At 42.3% G+C, this 25528-nt stretch overlaps 1 protein-coding gene across 9 annotated transcripts in view; it reads left to right on the top strand.

The window, feature by feature from the left end:
* Positions 1-25528, top strand: part of KDM4C (lysine demethylase 4C) — a 257900-nt gene that overhangs the window by 61390 nt on the left and 170982 nt on the right. For all 9 annotated transcript variants that reach the window (XR_009153550.1, XM_058170007.1, XM_058170005.1 and 6 more), the window contains one exon: positions 22148-22285. Coding sequence is in view for 8 of the 9 variants with exons in the window: in XM_058170007.1 (XP_058025990.1) it covers positions 22148-22285 (138 nt within the window). In the remaining variant the exon portion in view is untranslated. The remainder of the gene's footprint in view (positions 1-22147; positions 22286-25528) is intronic.

The following is a 25528-nucleotide window of genomic DNA, read 5'->3' as shown; positions in this document are numbered from 1 at the left end:
AAATCATCCCAAATCACCTCAACAAGACGGGTCTCGGAACCCTCGCCTGGATCTACCCAATTTTGATCCAATCCGTCCCAAAGCTGAACGATTTTATCGTATAGATAACCGTTAAACTCCTCGGCACGTCCTTGTAGGGGGTCCTCCCGCCCCTCCTGTTGAAGGAGAGAGCGGGTCACCCGAAACAGGGCGGCCGGGCGGTTATCTGCCGACGCAATGAGGGAGGAAACGTAGGAACGTTTCGCATCCCTCAGTACCACTAGGTAGGTCCTGCTGTAGGACCTAACTAGTGTCCGGTCAGCCTCAGAACGGCTGGATCTCCAGACACTCTCTAGGCATCTTCTCCGGCGTTTCATCTCCCTCAGCTCCTCGGAGAACCAAGGAGCTGGTTGAGACCGACGCCGGGTCAGAGGCCGCAAAGGCACGACATGGTCCAAAGCCCCAGCCGCGGTCTGTTCCCAGGCCGCAACTAGTTCTTCAGTCTGTCGTGGGCCAGGTGCTCGGGAAATGGCCCAAGCTCTGTCAGGAACCTCTCCAGGTCCATCAGGCGCCTGGGACGGAACCAACGCATTGGTTCCGTCTCCCTGCGATGGTGGGTAGCGGTCAGAAAGTCTAGATGAAGGAGAAAATGATCTGATCATGACAAAGGTTCGACAACTAAATCATTTAAAACCAGATCATTCAACCACTGGCCAGAGATAAAAATCAAGTCTAGGGTGCCTCCCCCGACGTGGGTACGGCCGTCAATTAATTGAATCAGGTCCATGGCCATCATGGAAGCCATGAACTCCTGAGCCGCCGAGGATGCCATGCCGGCTGATGGCAAATTGAAATCCCCCATGACCAACAGTCTAGGGGTTTCAATTGCCAACCCGGCCAGCAACTCCAACAGCTCAGGCAGGGTTGTTGTCACGCAGCAAGGAGCCAGGTACATGATCAGCAAGCCCACCTGAGTCCTATGACCCCACTTCACGTAGAGGGATTCACACCCAGCTATCTGAGGCACAGTGGTTTCCCTCGGTTCAAGACTCTCCTTAATAATAACCGCCACCCCGCCACCCCACCCTGGGCCCTCGGCTGATGGAATGCTCGGAAACCTGGTGGGCACATCTCCACTAGGGGAACCCCCCCTTCGGTGCCCAACCAGGTCTCCGTAATGCCCATAACGTCCGCGGTCCCTTCCTGAATAAGATCTGAGATCAGGGGGGCTTTATTACCCGCGGACCTGGCATTACATAACATCAGCCGAAGGCCCAAGTCCTGAGTACTCTGGCCACTCGGGTCACGGGAAAATCCTGGGGGCGGAACCAGCGCATTGGTTTCGTCTCCCTGCGATGGTGGGTAGCGGTCAGAAAGTCTAGATGAAGGAGAAAATGATCTGATCATGACAAAGGTTCGACAACTAAATCATTTAAAACCAGATCATTCAACCACTGGCCAGAGATAAAAATCAAGTCTAGGGTGCCTCCCCCGACGTGGGTACGGCCGTCAATTAATTGAATCAGGTCCATGGCCATCATGGAAGCCATGAACTCCTGAGCCGCCGAGGATGCCATGCCGGCTGATGGCAAATTGAAATCCCCCATGACCAACAGTCTAGGGGTTTCAATTGCCAACCTGCCAGCAATTCCAACAGCTCAGGCAGGGCTGTTGTCACGCAGCAAGGAGCCAGGTACGTGATCAGCAAGCCCACCTGAGTCCTACAACCGCACTTCACGTAGAGGGATTCACACCCAGCTATCTGAGGCACAGTGGTTTCCCTCGGTTCAAGACTCTCCTTAATAATAACCGCCACCCCGCCACCCCTACCCTGGGCTCTCGGCTGATGAAATGCTCGGAAACCTGGCGGGCACATCTCCACTAGGAGAACCCCCCCTTCCGTGCCCAACCAGGTATCCATAATGCCCATAACGTCCGCGGTCCCTTCCTGAATAAGATCTGAGATCAGGGGGGCTTTATTAACCGCGGACCTGGCATTACATAACATCAGCCGAAGGCCCAAGTCCCGAGTACTCTGGCCACTCGGGTCACGGGAAAATCCTGGGGGGCCGGAGCACGCAATCGCTCGTAAACAGCGAGAGCGAACCCCCGAAACCTGATGTGGCCCCCTCCTTCCATCATATCTGCCTCTCCCACTTACCGTATTAATGGCTCTACCCTGACAAACTGGAATGACACCTTCCCCCACTACCTTCGGACCTGTTGAATTAACGCCGCGAACACACACTGGACTTGGCTCCCTCCCTGATGGGTTTCCCCCCCGCCCATCCCCCCCGCCCCAAACCCGTCAATTCCCACCCTCCCCTTAAAATTCCCATTAAAACTCCCCTTAAAAAATCGGTTAAAACAACTAGTTAAAAATCCCTTAAGCCTCTTAGTTTTGGCATGCCACCTCTCGGGGTTCCAAAACCCGTCCTCAAGGTGGGCCCTCGATAATGTAGAAGGCCAAACCTGCGAGAGAGGGGAATCTCGCAGGGCAAGAAGGTCAGCCGCTAAAAATGTCCGCATGATAGAAACCAGGTTAGCGGCCCCATCCTGGCTGGTCAAGATGTCACCACTGGCTCTCCGGCTGAGAACAGTCAATAAAGTCAGTCTTAGGCGGTAGATGGTCCAAAACCGCCTAAATCAGTTACTACACCAGCATCTCCTGGACAATCCAGGGTAGTCCAGGGTGATCTACAAAAGGGAGCAGGAACAGGGGGAAGAAGAAAGTCCTCCAGTGTCGTGGGCTCCATGGGCTTCGCCTAAGCTCTACGTGGGACGACAGCAGCGGCGATGTCAATGGCCAAGCCCTCATGATCATAATTCCACGGCCTAGCCAGCTCGGAAAAAAAGGGAGGAGGGGTCACCCCCATCAGCACCGTCCGGCATCCCCATTGGGTTCCTTATCACCGATGATGACCTCGGGGCTGTCGCAGCACTCAAGCAGCGGACAAGTCCAACTGCCCCAGCTGCTGCCAGCTTCTGGGCGTCACCAACAACGTCCAGAAAATGATGTTACCGCCAGTGGCGCCGACCTCCAGGCTGGGCTGCCCATGGGGAAAGCACCCCAATCCAGGACCTTCCTTGCCACTTTCGGTTGGGGGGGGAAACGCCCCATCACTCAAGCGGGGGGTCTAAGGTCTTACCAGATCCCCCCAGCTCAAGTTAATCCAAAAGGGCTTAGTTAGTCCGGAAGGGCTCAACCGCCGCCAGGCCCTACCAGCGCTGGCCATGCCGCCAACACCGGCGCCACCCACTCAGACGCCGAGCCAGACCGGGCCGCCATTTTCTCCGGGGAGAATTACCTCTCCCGCGGAACTGGACAGGGACAGGGACCCACGGTCTCCAGAGGGGTCCCTCCATAGCCAGTCTGTAGATGTCTTCCTGAACGGCCCGATTAGCCTAAGAACTCGGGCCGTTCACTTGCTAGTGAAGCCTGACTGCTGCTGCCACCTCCGGAACGCCGCCGAGAAGTGCCGAGGAGCGCCGCAGAGGAGAAGATATTCCAACGCTCCTCCGGCGCTCCTCCGAAGCCGCTCAGCCCCAACAACACCTCTCTCTAGCTGGGAGACTGTTCTCCATTCGGGCAGGAACCCTAAAGATTCTAAAGGGTCCCTTCTAGCCCGGGCCGGTCAGGATGGGCCGCTGCCGCATTTTCAGATCAGCGGGGCGGCGCCATCTTGGACATGCGCAGAAAGAAATTTTTTTTTGAGAAATTAGTGGATCTTTCTTTTTAAAAGTGCCATCAATATATAAACACATTACTGTTTTTATCAAATTGCTTCTAGTGCACAATATAATTTCTGTCTGCTGTTTTCTGGTTTTATATTTATTGTATTGTAAGCCATTTGCATTCTTAGGTGGGATAGGAATGTTTTAAGTAAGTGAACAATGGCATGGCAGGCAAAATTGATTATTCCAGTCTTTTCCAGTATAGATGACCATTTTAAATTGGAGATGTGGAAGTTGTAGTCCCAGTTGGCAGTTGGCAGACATTGTACTTGGCTCTCTTAGGAACTCTTAGGTATTTACAATTGCTATAAGAATGCTGGGATAAAGATGAACTATTAAAACATTTGATCTCCCGTTTTTTTTCAAAATGCAATGTAGATGTATAAATGTACAGTATAGAAGTAAGATTGGTATCCTGTTGAATGCAAACTCTAGCAGCTTCTCAAAACAAAGAAGAATCTCAATATAAAGGAATGAAAACAAATAAGAAAATGTAAATCTTTCCTTAGGTTTGAAATAAACCACTGCAAAAACACAATTGTTTCTGTGTCATATCCTGCCTTATAGTTTGTAGTCTTGGAGAGGAAAACATTTAAAAAAATGACTAAGTCTAATTGTAGAACAGCTGCAGTTTTCCCACAATAGTTATATGCCAGAAAACACAGAAATGGAATCCCAAACCAACCAAGAATGTTATCAAAACACAATGTGGGTTTCTTCCATATGTAGGAACAAGAAACGAGCTGCAAGAGGTTTGTTATCATGTATTAGTGGGAAAAAGAAATGTAAGATTTAAAACTGCAGAAAGTTTTAAAGCAGAAAGTTCGATGGTTCAAATCTACAATGGCTATTGTTATTAGGGCTTCTTTTATCTACAGTAAAACAGATTATATATCCTGACTAAGTCTGTTGCTCCCGAGTATGCATTTAAGTTTGTAAATAAGGATTAATTGCTAAATTGAGGACAATGGTCTAACAGGTGTTATGTTTTGTAAAAAAACCCCATAGAGTGAGTTGTTTAGCATCTATTTTGAATGTCTTCAATTCTTTTCATGCAGGATACCACTGTGCTATTTAGAGATGTGAAATCAATAATTAAAAAATTACATCAAAAGAGATTTAGATACTATATACTTGTTTATTAGAAGTATATGTTAAAACATTAAGCAGAAACAGTATTTCTGCACTGTTTGATGATGTGCCATCAAATTGGGGCCAACTCTTAGTGACCACATAGATTTTCTCTATGACAATCTCCCTAACTTGGTCTTTCAGGATTTCCAGGGATGTACTGATTGCCATTGTAACTGAGTCTATCCACCTTGCTGCTGGTCATCATCTTTTATTTCTTTTTACCTTTTCTAGCAATAGAGATTCCTCCAAAGATTTATACACATCCAGTGGCCTTTATTAAATTACATATATAAACACATAACATATTTGTTTTTGTTCCTCTCCCCATATGTCATGTACTGGCTTTTATTTTATATTTTGTTTGTATTCTGCAAGCTGAAATAAAAGAAACATTGGGAAAATAATAGAAATGACAAGGATACTGGCAAAAGTATTCCTTTTAATGTTTCCCAATTTGTTTTTCATAAGCTGTGGGGTATTGCGTATGCAAAATTTGTCATTTTACATTATTTTATTTTATGATATTTTATTTCATTTTTATTTTATTTAAGGTATCTGAATCTCCTAGCATTCTCCCTAGTTTCTCATTTAAGCATTCTGAATAGTTATATAACTTTATACCACTAGGGAGCAGTCTATACTAAACTGGAGTTCTAATTAATATACCTCTGTGAGAATGTGAATAGGGGGAGTCAGGCTATGATCTTTTCTGGCTTAGAGTGATAGAACTGGAAACATGCTGAACACTGATAAGCCAGCCTACACCTACCAGGTGACAGCTGAACTGCTGGTTATTGCCACAGCACACCTGCTAAACTGTCACCAGTGAGGATGAGTGACAAGATAAATTTGGGAATTACTGGCACAGAAAATGTTTATACTTCTGTGCACTCACTTCATATTCTTAAAAATAAAACAATCCAATCACAATCTCAGCATGAACATATGGCTGTTGTGCATAATCCCATCTATATTGCTTATGTTTAGATATAGTGTGCAATTGCTATCTTTAATGGGGGTGTAAGGAAACAAGAATTTATATAAAATAGCTTTACAGTCACTTGTTTTGGGGTAAGCTAAGCTGGTGCTAGTATCCTTGATGGTCTATTACAAAGACATTGACTTATCAGCCTCCATCAGAATTCTATCTGGCCTCCTTCGGATTATTGTACACAAAAGGCCTACAAAATTCTAGCCCTAAATTAACATGGCTATCAGTAAAACATAATACCACTTTGTGTCAGCGTTCCAGAAAACCCCCTCGCCAAGATCATATAAGAAGATCATACAATCATATTTCGTTGGGCAAAGGAATATATGACTGATCTTATTGGGGCTTGATGTGGTAGATTGTGCTTGGGAGATGACAAAACAAGAAATAATTAGGATATAATCAGTGAGATTATTGCTACTAAGGGTGGAAGAAGTTAATTTGTCCACCCAGGAAAAAGAGGAAAACTTCAACCTATCTGCTACAGGGAAAGGAGGGCTCTAATGCTGACTTACATACTTCCTTTCAGGTTGCAGTGTAATTAGGGAATTCATAGAGAAAGGCAATCATCTCCTATCCTAATGTGGTATGCTAGTAAAGCATCTAAGAGAAAAATAAAAAAGCCTAGAATGTATCATAGAAATCTCCTATATGAAATAAGATCATGGATCTGTTTGTCATGAGCTAGTATGACTCCTCTGCATCAGAGGGTGAAGAGCTTGGTTCATCAGATTGCCAAGACTCAGCAGCTATCTGAGGCAATCTGAATCTAACCAGCAAAACATCAGCAGGGCCAAGTGTCAGAGGAGTCAGGTGATGAGGGGCCACATCCCTGCAGACTCAGAGCACCCAACTCAGAACGCATTAGCAGCTTCAGTACGCTCAGGAGAGAAGAAAGACACTAATGCTTGTAATTGAACCATATCTACATCTGGCCCATTTTAAAACATCTGCCAGCGAAAACATCTCTTTTGGAAACAACTCACTAACTTTATTTTATTTATTTATTTGTCACAACAGTATATATAAGTATAAGCATGAAATAACTATACGATATATAAGCATATATATAAGCATAAGTATGTAATAACTATATGAAATTGGATACAATCAAAGGGAACATTAGGACAGGAACGGTAGGCACGTTGGTGCTCTTATGCACGCCCTTACAGACCTCTTAGGAATGGGGTGAGGTCAATAGTAGATAGTTTTTGGTTAAAGCTTTGGGGATTTTGGGAAGAGACCATAGAGTCTGGTAGTGCATTCCAGGCATTAACAACTCTCTTACCGAAGTCATATTTTCTGCAATCAATATTGGAGCGGTTCACATTAAGCTTAAATCTATTGTGTGCTTGTGTATTGTTGTGATTGAAGCTTTGGATCAGCATTCTTATGTCTTTGCTTTCCTTTTGCTCTTTGACTCAGACTGTTCTTTGGGTGTTTCCCTGAAAGTGTGTGCTGTTTGTTCCTTGTTTGATTTTAAACAAACTCAAAACTGCTGTGATGTAGCCAGCTCTATCTTGCTTTCCTATATTTTGGGGGCATACATGTATGCACATCTCTCTGCCAGCCTTATCTCTAGTCAATACATTATTTGTAAATTGATCTATCATATTTTTCTCATATTTTTCTCTTGAAACAGTACACTGGTCCAATTAATATTGGGCCTCAAGCATATAAGGCATATTCTAGATCTGATGCTCTGTTTGTGTAGAACCAGTAACATGAGACTGCAGATAATCAGTGTAATTTATCCCCAGATTGATCCTTCTCTGATTACTTGTGATCTAATGAAAGCGGCTCATCCTAGCTACCTGATGGATCCATTTTTTTTCGCAATGAACTTGGAATTTTACTGTTTCTTATTTGCAACACTCTTCCCTTTTGAAGACTCAAGTCTGTTTTATTAGGGAATTGAAGGTGATAAAATAGAAGGGCTAGGAGTTGTGAGTGGAGGAAGTCTCAGAGCAATTCTGTAGTGATAAATAGTGAAGAATGTTTCCTTCTCTCTCAGGATAGAGAATTGGTCATTACTGTTCTGAAGGGTTTTTTTGGGGGGGCATTATGCACCATTGCCTTCACTAGAAAGCTGGGGAGATGAAACAGCGCATTCTTCATAGATAAAATTTTCAGATATGCCTTGAATTGATTTTTAATAATGGCAACCACTTGTCATATTATTTTGGATACTTTTGAATTTGTAAATGTTTGATGAAGCAGGCAAAGTGCCTGTATGTTTGCTTGGCTCTTGGATCTTAATATAGTCCTGCAATTAAAGGAAGTAATTAATGTTCCCTTACAAGAGATGTGTATCACTCTCTGCCTATAGAAGTCAGTGATGAAGCCAATGTTAAAGAAGACTTCCCTTGACTTGGAAGAGCTTAAAAATCAGGTGGTGTTAAATGTGCCATTTCTGGCTGAGGTAATTGAGAAATTGTAGTTTTAACTGAAAGATATCTGGATCATATATTTTCTGGATTCATTTCAGTTAGGCCAGGGCTGTCAAACTCCCGGCCCATGGGCTGGATACGTCACGTGCTGGCTATATCCATACCCAGTTTAGTGAAGGGGAAAAAAGTCCCGATACATCATGTGATCACGCCGCGATGGCGCGAGTTTGACACCACTGAGTTAGGCTCTTCAACAGGATATGAAGTCATACTATTTAATTATCTTGATGGTTAAACTATTTTGGAAATTAGAAGAATGGTCCCATTTCCTCTGATCTCCTGGTGGGTTTTGAGGTGCTATCAGTATAGTGATATTACTGAGCCCTACTTCCTGCAATTTAACTTTAAGGAAATGGCAGCCTCCCTTAGGTTAATTTTGATAATGGATTGGATGAGGATGAAGTTAAATTCTGATAAGATAAAGATTATGTTGGTTAGTAGGGAAATAGTCTCAGGCACTGAATTTCAACTTCCCCCTGAAAAAGCAGACCCATACAGGCAGACCTTGACTTACATCCACAATTGTTAAGTGAGATGAGACATTGGTTAAGTGAGTTTTGCCCCATTTTATGACTTTTCTTGCCACAGTTGTTAAATGAATCACTGCAGTTGATAAGTTAGTAACCAGTGGTGAAATCCAAACCGGTTTGCTACCGGTTTGCTGGCCATGCACTGTGTGCCAAACACGCTGCATGCACAGTGCATACCAAATGCGCATGCATGCGAAGTACATGCCAAAAGGAGGCTTGGAAAGGCATGTAGAAGTGAGGTGGGGGATCATCTGTGGCGGGTGATTTAGCTTCACTAGAAAGCAGGATTCTCTGGTGTGGCTGTAGAATTCTCCAGAAATAGGTTGTTACAGTCAGATCTGCCCAGAGACTGAGTCTTAGTTTTTTGGCCACGCCTCCTGCTCTCCTCTCTCGGGTCCAGTTTCGACTCAGTTAGCCTAAGAGAAACATCTGATTTCAGACCGTTTCCAGTCCATTTCTAAACAATTCCACATTCAGGTTGTAGTTTTTCGGCATTATTTGTGATCTCGGAGTTGGAGTCTGTGCTGGCTAGCCCAGCTTAGCTGTCAATGCTGCCAGCTCCTCGTGCAGTGCGACTTCTGTTCCGGTGGCTTCTGCTGACCCATGGTGATCCTCAGCAGATTGCTGAATGTCTCTGGATTAACATTCTGGCATTGAGCTTTCTCTGCTGCCATTCCCGCATTACCTCATCGCCGGTCAGCTGTACCGTGGCTGTTTGAATTGCTGCGGAGACTCACAAGTCGCTCCCCACAGCTCTACAAAGCAAGCAGCTGCTGCAAGCTTCCTGAGCAGTGATTCCCTCAGCCTTGTACTGGAGCAGCTGTAGCGCGGCTCACCAACGGAGCCACGTTTACTGGCCATTGCCAAAGCGTGCCTGCTGATGTTTAACTTTGGCTAACATATAGTTGCTATTATTGGCTTTGGCCTGGCTTGCATCAGCAGAGGAATGGTGCTTGGATCTGGCTACCCCTAGGCTTGTCCTAGGCACGCCACCCTTGAGAGCAGTGTGTATCCTGCTTGTGTTTGAGCTGGCGAGTCCAGTCTGACTGGCACGGCTGCCACCGCTTGGCCTCTCTTCTTGTGGCAACATCTAGACAATCCAGCCTCCATTTTACTCACAGTGAGTATATCGCCTAATCAAAATGGCAGACCAATCCCTGAATAGGGAAGTGATTGGGACCTCCCCTGGCAGAAAAGCCTCCTGCAAATCAAAACACAAGGAGAATAGAGAAAAGCCTGTTTCCAAGGCGGAGCTTAAAGATTTAGAATGGAGACAGAGGGCATTAGAAAGACAGATTGCCAAAGCTCAATTGCTGCAGGCCTCAATGGAAACTCAATCACATCACAGTGATATTTCTGTTTCCCACCAGTCTTAGCACCAAAATATATCTCCATCAATGATGGCTTGGTCACCTAAGAGATCTGGGGAGTCTTCCACAATCCCAGGCTTGTTAGACAATAGGGGCTAGGGTAGTACCTTCAGTCCCTTTGATTGCCTCATTTCAGCTAGACAGTAAGAGATGAGCAGGGCAGAATTCATGCCTCTGAGGATCCACAGAATACCACAGCCTCAGCATTTAGGGCTCCATCCAATCCTTTATCTGATTTGCCTGAAGATATTCAACTTTTTATTGAACATGCAATATCCAAGGGTATTGCTAGAGGCCTGCAAAGACAGCGGGCAGAATCAGTAGTTTCTGAACTGACATCGCTTAGATGGGTATCACCTTCAGCGAGCTTGAGTGATCCCCAGCAACATTCACCTGCTACCTCTAGCGATAGTGAAGATTTCGAGACGGTAGACTTATTCTGACTTCTCTGATGATGGAGTTTTCCCAGAAGCTTCAGCATTCACAGGGTTTTTCCTCCCGGCAGGTTTAAATCCCTATTATACAAAGCTAGAACCCTGCCCCTTACAGGACGATGAGATTCCCAAAACTGCAGAGTCATTCCCACAGAGCCACAGTCAAGGCCTATTTTTGGAGCTGGTGCCAGAACGACGATTTATTCCAGCCCTTCAGCTTTTCATGGACGTTGTCCAGAAGCAGTAGGCTAGCTCAGCATTTATTCCCACCCCAAGTGTGTCTGACAGAAAATATTATGGCACCAAAATTTGTCCAACTGCTACAGATTCCTCTTGTAGACAGTTCCATTGCCGCCCTTTCCTCCTCTTCTCCTTATCTGACAGGGGACACATCTGAAGGTCTCAGACCTGAAGATAAAAAAATTGAAATTTTATTCAAGAAAAATCACCAGGTGGCCACCTGGGCAATTCAAGTTGCTTCCTCAGCTTCCTTCTTCAATTGCACCTCCCTCCTGTGGCTCCAACAACTACAGTCCAGGCTATCCCTTAATGAGGCACGCTTGCATCAACCAGAGGAATGGTGCTTGGATCTGGCTACCCTAGGCTTGTCCTAGGCACGCCACCCTTGAGAGCAGTGTGTATCCTGCTTGTGTTTGAGCTGGCGAGTCCAGTCTGACTGGCACGGCTGCCACCGCTTGGCCTCTCTTCTTGTGGCAACATCTAGACAATCCAGCCTCCATTTTACTCACAGTGAGTATATCGCCTAATCAAAATGGCAGACCAATCCCTGAATAGGGAAGTGATTGGGACCTCCCCTGGCAGAAAAGCCTCCTGCAAATCAAAACACAAGGAGAATAGAGAAAAGCCTGTTTCCAAGGCGGAGCTTAAAGATTTAGAATGGAGACAGAGGGCATTAGAAAGACAGATTGCCAAAGCTCAATTGCTGCAGGCCTCAATGGAAACTCAATCACATCACAGTGATATTTCTGTTTCCCACCAGTCTTAGCACCAAAATATATCTCCATCAATGATGGCTTGGTCACCTAAGAGATCTGGGAGTCTTCCACAATCCCAGGCTTGTTAGACAATAGGGGCTAGGGTAGTACCTTCAGTCCCTTTGATTGCCTCATTTCAGCTAGACAGTAAGAGATGAGCAGGGCAGAATTCATGCCTCTGAGGATCCACAGAATACCACAGCCTCAGCATTTAGGGCTCCATCCAATCCTTTATCTGATTTGCCTGAAGATATTCAACTTTTTATTGAACATGCAATATCCAAGGGTATTGCTAGAGGCCTGCAAAGACAGCGGGCAGAATCAGTAGTTTCTGAACTGACATCGCTTAGATGGGTATCACCTTCAGCGAGCTTGAGTGATCCCCAGCAACATTCACCTGCTACCTCTAGCGATAGTGAAGATTTCGAGACGGTAGACTTATTCTGACTTCTCTGATGATGGAGTTTTCCCAGAAGCTTCAGCATTCACAGGGTTTTTCCTCCCGGCAGGTTTAAATCCCTATTATACAAAGCTAGAACCCCTGCCCCCTTACAGGACGATGAGATTCCCAAAACTGCAGAGTCATTCCCACAGAGCCACAGTCAAGGCCTATTTTTGGAGCTGGTGCCAGAACGACGATTTATTCCAGCCCTTCAGCTTTTCATGGACGTTGTCCAGAAGCAGTAGGCTAGCTCAGCATTTATTCCCACCCCAAGTGTGTCTGACAGAAAATATTATGGCACCAAAATTTGTCCAACTGCTACAGATTCCTCTTGTAGACAGTTCCATTGCCGCCCTTTCCTCCTCTTCTCCTTATCTGACAGGGGACACATCTGAAGGTCTCAGACCTGAAGATAAAAAAATTGAAATTTTATTCAAGAAAAATCACCAGGTGGCCACCTGGGCAATTCAAGTTGCTTCCTCAGCTTCCTTCTTCAATTGCACCTCCCTCCTGTGGCTCCAACAACTACAGTCCAGGCTATCCCTTAATGAGGCACGTTTGCATCAAGACCTCAATAAAATCATAGTTAAATGCCACCAAATATACTTCTAGAGCCTTGTCATCAACAGTGTCCTCCAGGAAGTTACTGTGGCTTCGGCAGTGGCAAGCAGATTTAAGAGCTAAGTGGAGGCTGGCAGCAGCTCCATACACTGGAAGTAAACTATTTGGGGTGTCATTAGAGCCAATTCTAATTGAAAATAGAGACAAACAGAAGGTTTTGTCTTCCTTAACCAGGACGGCAGATAAGAGATCCACCTCTTTCTACAGGAAGCAGTCCTTTTGTTATTATACTCAAGACGGACCTTCCCAGCAAAGGTTGTATTCTCAAGGACAAACCCGCCCATCAGACAGGCAGTCCTTTCATGACAGGCCCAGACAATTCCCACCTTCCAAGTGCCCATTTTGTGGAACTGGCAACCGCCAGTTCCGCAATCGCAAATGACTCACCGGACAATCCAACCATAGGAGGCCGATTGTCTCTCTTTGTAGACAGATGGGCACAGACAACAATGGACAGCCCCCCGAATTTGTACAATGTCACATCTCCCACAACAGCATCAGACAGGCTTTCATGGAACAGGCTATTCTTCACCTCCTAGACATTCAAGCCATAGAGGTGATTCCAGAGAGCCAGCGGAGACAGGGCTACTATTCAATTCTATTTCTTGGGCTGAAGTATTCGGGGTGGTGGTGCTGGAGAGCAATTCTAGATCTAAAATCACTAAATACCAACCTTGTCTACAGGAGATTCAAGATGTCTTCCCTGGCATCCATTCTGCAGGGCATTCGTCCCGGGGATTTCTTGACCTCAATAGACCTCATGGAGGTGTACCTCCACATTCCCATTCTGCCGGCCCATCGGTAATATCTGAGATTCTTCTATGCAGGCAGGCACCTACAATACTGGGCCATGCCATTCAGGCTGGCTTTTGCTCCCAGGTGTTTCACGAAAAACCTGGCTGCCATTGTGGCCCACCTGCGGCAATGACTGGTCAGTCTACATGCCTACCTGGACGATATTCTAGTCCAGGCCTCCTCCCTCTCCAAGGCAAAAGAGAATTTCAGTTTTACAATTCAGACCCTATTAAATCACATGTTTCTAATAAATTACAAAAAGAATCATCTGACTCCGGTCACCAAAATTGTCCATTTAGGGGCCATTATCGACTCCACACAGGGGGAAGTGTTCCTTTCTCAAGAAAGGAGGGACAGAATAAGGGAAGTGATTAAGCAGATACTAAAGGATCCCACGGTTCCCTTAGCCACCTTGTCCAAATTATTGGGCAAGATGGTGTCATGCATGTAAATAGTCCCCTGGGCCAGACTCCACGCACAGAACCTTCAGTGGTTCCTGCTACCATTCCAAAGAGTACTAATTTCTCATACACTGAACAAGGTCAGAGTTCCATTGCCAGTCAGAAGATCCTTCCACTGGTGGTCCTTGATAGCATTAGACAAAGGGAGCGTCTTCAGGGAGCCCCAAAGACTAACTCTAACATCAGACGCCAGCATGTTCGGCTGGGGAGCCCATCTCATCTGCGAGGTGGCCCAGGGTTGCTGGTCATCACAAGACCTCACCAACAACATCAACTGGTTAGAGTTGAAGGCGAGTCGCCTGGCTCTCTGCCACTTCCAACAGGCCCTGCAAGGACAACATGTCTTAATAGTAACAGACAATGTAGCGGTGAAAGCGCTTGTCAACCGCCAAGGTGGTACCCACTCCAGGAGACTAATGGAGGAATCCTTTCACCTGGGGAGGTGGGCAGAGAAGAACATCCTCTCCCTCAAGGCGGAACACATTGCACTGAACGCTCAGGCAGACTTCCTGAGCAGGACTACAGTGGACAGTGCTGAATGGCAACTCCACCCAGACATCTTTCTGGACATATTTGTCAGGTTTGGGACTCTGGTCATGGACCTTTTCTCATCAAGCCTCAATGCTCAACTTCCTCGTTATTTCATGAGGTTCCCAACACAATGAGAAGAGGGGTCCAATGCTCTACAGTGCCCATGGCCCCCCAGGATCCTCTACACTTTCCCCCTGCTTCCCCTGATACCAGGGATGATTTGGAAGGTCATCTCGGAGCAGGAAGAGTTAATCCTGGTAGCTCCTCACTAGCCCCGTTGACCTTGGTTCATGGACCTTGTCAGTCTCTCCACATCACCACCTTGGAGAATTTCCTCAGAGAGGATATCCCTCAGCCAGGTGGTCCTGTTACACCCAGAGCCTCAGTGGCTCCAACTGACTCCCTGGCACTTGAAGGGGTCCTCCTGAGGAGGGACAATTACTCAGAAAAGGTCATCTGTAGGTGGCCAGGCAGCAACCCATAGTTCGAATCTATAATTCAACTTGGACTTCCTTCTCTAGATGGTGTGCCAGATGCCAGGCTGACCCTGTCTCAGCTTTTATCCCACAGGTGCTTGAGTTTCTACAGGATAGCCTGGATCAAGGTTTGGCTCCCAGCACCATTCGATGACACGTGGTGGCCATCTCCACAGTTTTGTCAGGCACCATGGGGGAGCCCCTAACATGCCACTCAGTCATCTGTAGATTTTTATGTGGCGCAAGTAATTTGCAACCCCCGCCTGTCCATAAATATCCCACCTGGGACTTGCCCAAGGTACTCAGGGCCCACCTGGGACTTGCCCAAGGTACTCTGTTGAGCCCTTCGAACAGCCTCAGATATTTAACACTTAAAGTGGCATTCCTGGTAGCTGTAACGTCAACGAAGCGCATCTCTGAAATGGCAGCATTGTCTGTCAGAGCAGATCTCTGCATTTTCCATCTGGAGAAGGTGATCCTGAGTCTTGACCCTTCCTTTATTCCCAAGGTCAACTCTTGGTTCCATAGGACCAAGGAGGTCATCCTGCCAAATTTTTGCCCAAGGCCATCACACATCTTGGAACACAGATGGCATACCCTTGATGTAAGGAGGGCCCTCAAAATCTATATTAATAGGACTGCACCCACCAGGAAATCTGAGGCTCTCCTTGTTTCCTTTCAACCTAATTCACTGGATTCAAAGTTGTCTTCTCCGACTATAGGTTGCTGGATTAGGGTTTGTATTGCTACGGCTTATCAGACCGAAGCATTACCTGTTCCCAGGCAAATCACGGCACACTCCCCCAGGAGTGCTGCTACCACTGCGGCCTGGGCTACGCGGGTTTCCCTCAAGGACATCTGCAGGGTGGCTACCTGGACTACTCCTTTGCCTTTCATTAGGCATTATAAATTGGATGTCTTCGCTTCCGTGGAGGCATCCTTTGGGAGGAGAGTCTTACAACAAGTCCATCAGGCCAGGGGTGTTCCAGGCCCTGCAACTTCCCACCCTTAGTACTGCCAAACTTTGGTATGTCCCATTTCTGGAGAATTCCACAGCCACACCTGAGGATGGGCGTTGGTCCTACCTGAACACCCTTTCTTGGGGTCTGTGGAATTCTCCAGTCCGGCCCTTCTGCTCATGGGACTGGAGCTGAGCATTCTCTAACTTTGGTGGAGTTTCTCTTCCAGATGTGTCTTCGCCGAAACTGGGCCCGAGAGAGGAGAGCAGGCGGTGTGGCTGAAAAACTATGACTGGGCAGATCCGACTGTAACAACCCATTTCTGGAGAATTCCACAGACCCCGAGAAAGGGCGTTCAGGTAGAACCAACGCCAATTTCCTGCTTTCTAGAAAAGCTAAACTGCTGCATAGCTGATTCCCCCCCATAGTTCTACTTACCTTTCCAAGCCTCCTTTTGGTGCGTGCTGTGCACGGGCGCATGCACAGCACACACCAAAAGGAGGCTTGGGAAGATAAGTAGAACAGCTGGGGGGGGATCAGCTGTGACACACGATTTAGCTTTGCTAGAAAGCAGAATTTCCTGCTTTCTAGCAAAGCTAAACCCTGCTGCACAGCTGATCGTTGGAAATACCAGTAGGAAGAGGAACCAGTAGCTTTTTTTAACTACTGATTCTCCGAACTGGTAGCGTTTTAAACTGGTGGTTTGCCTGAACCAGTAGCTAACTACCAGTTTGCTGGAACCAGTACCTTTTTTTTTTTTTTACTACCGGTTTGCCCAAACAGGTAGTTTTTATTGCCCGAACTAGAGCGAACCGGTAGCATTTCACCCTTGTTAGTAACTCAGTTGTTAAATGAATCTGGCTTCCCCATTTGCTTTGTTTGTCAGAAGGTCGGAAAAGGTGATCACATGACCTTTGTACACAGCAGCAGTCATTAATATGAACCAATTGCCAAGCATCTGAATTTTGATCACATAATCATGGGGATGCTGCAAAGATTGTAAATGTGAAAAATGGTCATAAATCACATTTTTCAATGCCGTTGTAACTTTGAATGGTCATTAAACAAACTGTTGTAAATCCAGGACTACTTGTAGTCTGTAGATGCTTCTTCACCTCAGCTTCTTAATGGCATAGTAGCAAGGAACGCATTTGTATGGCTATCCCAAGTAGATCAACTATATTCCTGAGCTGGAATTAGTAATTACCTTTCATATTCCCTCCGTTACATGTGTTCTGTATAAGGCTGTCTTAAAATGTATCAAGTGCAAAATGTGCAGGTTGGTTGCTCACCATTATAAAATTCAGAAAACAGACCCAAATGAAAACTGGCACTATTAGTCAGTTGTTTTCCAGTCACAATATAAAGACTTGCATTTTATCTTGAAAATTATATTTAAAAAAACGCTTAAGATCTAAATATCCAAGGGACCACTTTTTAAATATTTTTACCTGAATATTTAGATCAGCAGGAGATGCTTTCTTAAACGTGTTATGTTTTTTTCAAAGTTTGCTTGAAAGAAACTTCTCTGCTGTTGTTTCTAAGCCCTGGAGTGTACTGTATTAGTAGTTATGCTTAGATCTCATTTACTGCTTTTAGAAAAGGAATCAATGGTTTCTTTCTCAGCCAAGCTTTTGCTGTTTGAATTAGAAATGTTTCAACTTCTACCCTCAAAACGACGCTATAGAGCACTGCACTAGAACAACTAGACACAAGAACAGTTTTTTCCCAACGCCATCACTTTGCTAAACAAATAATTCCCTCAACACTGTCAACGTATTTACTAAGTCTGCACTACTATTAATCTTCTCATCATTCCCACCACCCATCTCCATCCACTTATGACCGTATGACTGTAACCTTGTTGCTTATATCCTTAAGATTTATATTTATACTGTTTCCTGATTGCTTATTTGTACCCTGTGATTATCATTAAGTGTACCTTATTATTCTTGATGAACATATCTTTTCTTTTATGTACACTGGTAGCATATGCACCAAGACAAATTCCTTGTGTGTCCAATCACATTTGGCCAATAAAAAAATCTATTCTATTCTATTCTGTTTTGTTTGAGTGTTCTGTAAGCAGGAAGATGGGATTGTCTGTTCTTTTCCTCTTCTTTTTTTTGCTAAGTATAAATTTTCTGTTTTGAAGTCATGATAAGATTCACATGCAGATACATATATGCTTATGAATAACATGTGCACATTTTCATACATAAAACTCTCTCATAACTGTTGATTTTTTCTAGTTTTTCCTGTTTCCCATTTTTCTGCATGCTAGTTTCCAAGCATTGTGTTGTCATTAAATTATTTTTGAAATTCTAGCAAGAACAAATGATTGTTTTAAGCCAAAGGAGAAAATGTATTGTTTCTAAAGTGTATATTTAAGACTATTTTTTTTTATTAAAAAGTTTTACAAAATTTTTTACTCATACATCCCCCTCCTCCTCCCACCAATCCTCCCCCTTCCCCCTCCCCCTCCCCTCCCCTCCCCTCCCCTTCACCCAATCCCCCCACCCCAGACTTTCCAGAGCAATATACAGGGTATATAATATCTAACAATCATAAGCTAGAATACACAAACTATCCATAGATTCCCATCCATCCCCTAGAACCTCAACTCCCCTTCTCCATAGTAAAGAAAAAGGAAAAAAAAAAGAGAAAAAAGAAAATATACAGTACATTCTATTCATTCATAGGCTATTTGATAGTTCTTAATTCAATATTTGTTTTAAAAATAGTCGATCCATCTTCTCCTTTCCAATATGCATCTTTCTTGTGAATAGTCTTTCTGGTACGCTGAAATTTCTGCCATCTCCAGTAAGTTCACTGCTTTTAGCGTCCAGTCTTCAAAGATAAGCAAATATTCCATCTTCCAATATTGCGCTGCCGGTAATCTAGCTACTAATATTTAATTTAAAATCAATTTAGGCCCTTAAATGTTATCTTCTTCTCTAAATATTTTGTATAATCTACCAAATTTATATATCCACCATATATAATAATAAATAGTATTAGCCCAATCAGATCTCCAATATTTAAATTATGAATTCAAATACATACACGCCAGTGTTTAGAATCTAGATACCATCTCTAAGACATTTTACAAAATTTTCCTCTTAAATTTTTAACTTATATAAATTTAACATTTAACCTAATCCCCTTTTATCATACAATCCTTAACTAATTCCATTTCTTATTCTATTTTTATCAACACCTTATATAACCCCTCAGTTTTTATCCAGAATAACTTAATTTTTAACAAATCCACCATATATAATCAAATATCATTGCATTTAAATTCCAGATACCATCTACAAAACGTTTTATAAAACTTAACTAGTTCCATTCCTTATTCTATTTTTATCAACACCTTATGTTCCCAAAATCAATTTTTAACTTATTTTCAAACAGGTCCACCACTTATAATCAAATAACATTACTACAAATTCTTCTTCAAGATTTAAACACATACACAATACTTTTTAAATATATTCAAAAATTTCAGTTATGATTTACACTTTCCCATAAAAGGAAACTCTTTTCGCTTGATATTGCTGCTTTTTTACTCTTTGTTCTTTTCGTTTAATATCTATTCGAGTCAATCTTTGCTCATTTAAATCCCCTACTTTTTCCAGTGTTTCTTCTTCAGCAGTTGCCATCCCAACTTTAAGTTGTGTGTGCTTTACTTCCTTCTCCCACTTTTTTCCAGTCTCTACTTCACTTCCCATCTTAGCTTCTAGCAGTGGTGAACTTCCAGCCTTTAATACATTAGTATAAAAATCTCTTGCTTTAAAAACTGTGTTAAGACGATATTTTCTTCCTTTATAATTTATTGTTAGTCCAGCTGGAACATCCCATTTAAACTGCATCTGACGATTTCTAAGTTCATCCACCAAGAAAGTAAACTCCTTTCTAGATCTTAGCATTTTAGGAGGAATTTCTTTGAACACTAATATCTCTTGTCCTGATATTTGAATTTTATTTTTATAAGATACTTGTAAAATTTCATTCCGAATCCTCCTAGTTGTAAAATAGATAACAACATCTCTTGGTAACTGTCTCTGTCTGGCAACCCAGGAGTTAACACGATAATTTTTTCGATTTGAGTTACAAATTCTGCTGGTTGTTCTCCAAATATATGTGCAAAAGAATCTGCAAAAATATCTTTTAGATTCTCGCGCTTATTTTCTTTGAGACCTCTCACTCTCAGGGCAAACTCCATTAATCTATATTGCAGCAAAACCAACTCTTCATCTGCCCTGTTCATCTTGGTCTGGACCTCCTCTATTTTATTTTCCAAATTCACATTAGCTTGATTAATTTCTTCCACTCTTCCATCCAGCTGAACCGTGTATTCAAACAACCTTTGAAATACTGCCACCACATCTTCCCTTATATCCTTATTCCTAATTTCGATAATATCTTTTATTTGAGATATTTCCTCTTCAAGCTCCATAAATTTTTGGTTTATAACAGATGTTTGAAAGTCTAGAGCTTCTTTTAAAAGACCTTTCAAAAATTCCTTCAAATCTTCTTGTAGCTTTTGCATTTGAATTGGCAAAATTCCAACATGCTTAATAACATCAAGCTTTGTTTGCTTAGAAACCATTTTTCACTTTAATTTTATACCTTATAGCCATCTCAATAAATTCAAATCTTTTCATAAACTCTGTATTTGGGTTAGGTAAATCAATTCTATAATCCTTCCACTTTTCACTTTAAAATCTCTTCATGTAAATGTAAAATCCAGCAAATTTAAAGAGGACTGAGAGCGCAACAATGTTAATAAAGGCTTCCTTAAGTTTCACTTTAACTTTATACTTTGCAACAAAGTCAAATCTGTTCATAAACTCCTTATCTGGATTGGGTAAATCAATTCTGCAGTCCTTCAACTTTTCTCTTTAACATTTCTTCACATAAGTATAAAATCCAACAAGTTTAAACAGAGTTAAGGGTGCTAACGATGCTAGCAAGGACTTCCTCAACTTTCGTTTTCATGCCCTATTAAGCAGAGGCGCCATTTCCTTTCTTCTCAAGTACCGTTCAAAGATCGAGTTGAGGTCTGGTGCTTACATCAGCCTGTCCTCCTGCCTTTGCTCCGTCTGCTTAGAGTAAATTAAGATTGATCTTCATCTTGATAGCAGAGATGGTTGCAGCGTTTTGTTCTGCATTAATAAATTAATGCAGAGGGTCCCGAATCCGGAGCTTTCGCCAGGCGTAAATAGGGAGCTCTCACCCTTTTTGCCCCTAGAATTTTTTCTGGGGCTCTCACCCTTTTTGCCCCTAGAATTTTTTCTGGGGTTCTCGGCGAGCTCTACCTCCACCTGGCAGCTCATCTTTCCCTCTTCTCCCGAGGAAAGGTTTCCAAGCCGTCAGACAGCTGGTGAGCGCTGTCTGAATGACTTTAATGAGATCACGGGGCTTTCGGACCGTCTCCAACGCCTGTGGCGCCACCCGGAAGTCTATTTAAGACTATTATTATGGCATGGAGCATAATGAAGTCTACCCTTGTCATGATTTCTCCATAGTCTATGTATCTTTTCCATATATAGATTCAAAATTTGCAACTCTTGGTTTGTGATTAAATATGCTTTAGCTGTTTTGCCAACCCAGGAGAAGTGGTAATTAATTCTCTTTAAGCACTGTGATTTGGTGGCATATGAAAATAATAGATAGAACGTTTATTGAAGCTTGCCTGTTGATTTAGTTTTCACAATGGATCCTTGACCTCTTGTTATCTATTTTAGCACTGGGTGATTATGAAATTGTTGGAGATAGCAACCTGGCTATATAAAATTATGTGTTTTAATTCCTGTTTTCTAATATGCAGAAGATATTTTATCTTGATGTCTTAACAGTTGGTAGCACATATTTGACTTTGGGTAATCTTTAAAAGTTAAATGGAATTTTACTCCATTAGTATTTTGGTGGGAGACCCAGGAGGGTAGGCTAGAGTGGACACTTGAACAAACATGACAGGGGAAAAAAAAGGAAATCATTTATCTATTATTGTTATGTTACAGGAATACGTTCACACAGCCAGCTGAAATCAAATATGGGTTAGGAGAATCTTTATCTGTTCTTCATGTCAAATGTCCCACTTGACCTATCTGTTGTATAGTCCATGGAGAAATACTGAGACTAGAAAAAGACAACTGGGAGGTAATATCTAGGAAAGCAAGGAATCTACAGCCATATTCAAGGGATTCTCATTTATTTTCCTTGTCTTCTTTTTTAGATCACCCAGGAGGCTGGAGAATTTATGATCACTTTCCCATATGGATACCATGCAGGATATAATCATGGTTTCAATTGTGCAGAATCAACAAACTTTGCAACTATTAGATGGATTGATTATGGAAAAATAGCTAAATTGGTAAGTCTGATGATATTACTAATAACCAACTTATCCAAAAGAATGTGTTTAAAAATGATTTGTGAATTTAAAAATTAAAAAAGGCAATTTCAAAAAAATCTGCAATGGGTAATAATTTCAACAAAAGTAATTTATACTGAATAAATATTTTGTATAATATACTATATTATGAAGCATTACAAGTAATAATAACCAGATCATTTAGACATTTCCTACAATAGGTATGGCTATTAAGGCAGTGCGCATTTTGTTAGAATTGGTTCATTAAAGTTATTGTGACCTTTAAAACAATAACAGTCTTTACAGATTTATATTTATATTAATTCCAATTTATTTCATATGAATTATTTTCAGAGTTTGAAAATATTTCAACTCATTATTTCAACTATAACGGTTGTCTTGCTAAGGCAGAATTTTTATTAAGTTTCCTCAGAAATAAGTTCAATGAGGTTTTCTTCTCAGAAAATATATAATTTGTGATTTCTAACTGCAAATTTCTCATTTCCGTGTAATTATTTATTTAGGTAAATTCTTAAAAATTCAGCCAAATGTTGTGCTGTTTTGATAATATTAATGTTATGTGATATGTATGTAGGAGCAGTATTTATATACTACCAAGATTCTTATCATGATTTTTAACTGGACAAAATGATGCATCGTAGGGCAACAATTTTTGAACCAAGGCACCTCAAAAGGGCAATTTACAGAATGCATACAAAATCTGGAACCCATGATTCCCAAGGAAATAACCTCTGTGAAGGTTGTGGCTTTTAGGGTTCTTGTTTTTACAGGAAGAATATTGATGAGACTTCTTGAGTGTCTTTGCCTAGCAGTATTAAATGAATCATTGGGGGAGGATGAGAGCTGTCAACAAGATGGAATATATTGTCTACAACTTTATTTGACTTTAGCAGTTAAAAGATTTGGTTTAGCATGGGACTTGAACCAAAATTCAACATACTGACAGCCCCTTTATTTGCTGTAAAATCTAGTATCAGCCAGGGAATTTTGGCAATCTCCAAGGCTGTGCGCTCCATATAAACAAATTGTGAGCTTACCTGTCCTCATCAGATGAGAGAGATTAACTCTCAATTCTGTCTAGACCTTCAACCACTTCCTCAACTTTAGCAACTTGCCACAGCTCCTCATTTCAGGGTCATAGAACCTCCTGACCTGCCTATCCTCACTATGGATCCAGCCTAATGCCTAAAATGGTAACACTAATCACACGTTTATGATTACAGTATTTTACAAAACTGTATGAATAGAAACATAGAAGGATGGCTGGAAAGAGAAGCCATTTGTCCAAATGAGTAGAGAATAGGCAAAGCACACTGTATTTTTAATGTCTAGCTTCCAATCCATCTTTCCCTGACCTAATTTTTCAGCACATGAGGAAACTCATGGGGTTCCATCTCTTTGCTGTTGGAGACAGCAGTCGGTTCCTTTCATCTGTATTGTCTGCTCTAACTCCTCTTCTATGAATCTGCATTGGGTCTTTATTTTGTTTATTAATTTAGATGTGAGCACATCCAGCATTACACTGTAGCTATACATTCTAGGAAAGTTTTGTAAGACATTTTTTCAGTGAAGCTTATCTAGTATTTCTGATTTAACTGATCAATACAAAGTTCCACAGAACACAGTATGAAAGCTATTGAATTGTACAAATAGGGATTCTTTACAACGATATGTTGTAGAGCATTCTTTACAACTGTAAGTTGTTCTTCATTAATATCATATGTTTGCCTGTTACAGCCTGCATAGGCCTGATACACATGTAGATTGTAAAGTTTGTTCTCTTTCATTAATGTCATCTCCCTCCTCTGCACGATATATCTAATGAAGATATAGAGGAAGTCTGATATTAAGATTTTAAAGAAGGGCAGATAGGATGTTTTTTCAGACCTTTCTAGATTTTGTAAGATAGAGTCTATCTTTATGTTAGTTGGTTAGAGATGTATTTTTCTATGGACAACATTTTGGCCTATTCTGTGTGAGTGCATTTTGTAAACGTTAGTAAAACAGATGATACAGTGACAATTATTTCATGTATTGTGCTAGGGCCTTCTTTAATTTGTGCTTAGCTTGCCATATTTGTGCTGAAGTTGGAGCTATATGTAGACTTCTAAACTGCTGAATATATATGTTTGCAAACTTTGTGATTATCTTTCCTGTTTTTAAAAATGAGAAGTTTTCTTAGAAATAATTTAATTTCAAAAAATACTTTGATCCAAACAACAACTACAGGATCCTCCATAGCAGTTTGCACACCATTAAACCAGGCAAATAACCTCTCTGCTAACAAAAGCTCGTTCTTATTTAGTTCGAGACTTAGTTTGTGTATCATCAACCAGTCCATTGATTAAACACTTCGTCAGTTGAATATAATAAAAAAATGTTCTGTGTCAGGAGCATACTAAGTCATTGACATAGGGTAGTAGACATTGGTACACACAGATGTCACCATCATCATCATTCTAGCCATTGTCTGTCCACTGCAGGATGGCCTGTTTTTGAATGTTTCCAACATATGGTCTTGAACTTTCTTTTCCAATTTGGTCCGTAATACTTGATGTCATCTCTCCATCTTGTTTTAGGTCTCTTTTGGGGATGCTTTTTATCAAGTGGAATCCATTTTATGACTCCCTTAGTCCGCCTGATGACACAGAGATGTGGAGGGATATAAAGAAAAAGTAAAGAAAAAAACCTATAGGCTATGGATCAAATGTAGGAAGAGCTATGCAATAATGGCAGAAAGAAAATGAAAAAGCAGTAGAATTAAGAACTAGGAAGTGAGGTGGAAGACTAACTATAGTCCTTACTTACCATCATTGGCATTGTCAACTCTGTTGCTAAGTGCCATGGTCACTAAGGGAAAAATATTACATGCCAATATCACTTCTGCTTTTGTTCAGTGAATCACTGTGAGTGTTAAATGAGACATCATAAGACCATGACTTGAAATTTCAGTTCCAAATTTTTTACTAATTCTGCTTGTTGGAAGTGGCCTGTGAGAGTTGTAAATGGTAATCACATGACCATAACTTTGAATGGTCACCAAGCAAGGAGGCATTGAGGGAGGATTATCTGTATTACCTGTATCAGTCTTGAAGTAATATTTTTTCATCCAACTTTATAAACTTACTGGATTTTTAGCATCCATTTCTGTTAATATAAATCTGAAGTAAACAGTTCAATATATTTACATGGTGGACAAAGACATTTTTCTTCCAAGATATT

Source organism: Ahaetulla prasina, chromosome 2 (assembly GCF_028640845.1).
Source record: "Ahaetulla prasina isolate Xishuangbanna chromosome 2, ASM2864084v1, whole genome shotgun sequence".
Lineage (NCBI taxonomy): Eukaryota > Metazoa > Chordata > Lepidosauria > Squamata > Colubridae > Ahaetulla > Ahaetulla prasina.
Note: the sequence above shows the minus strand (reverse complement) of the source record. Positions and strands in the feature narration are given on the sequence as shown.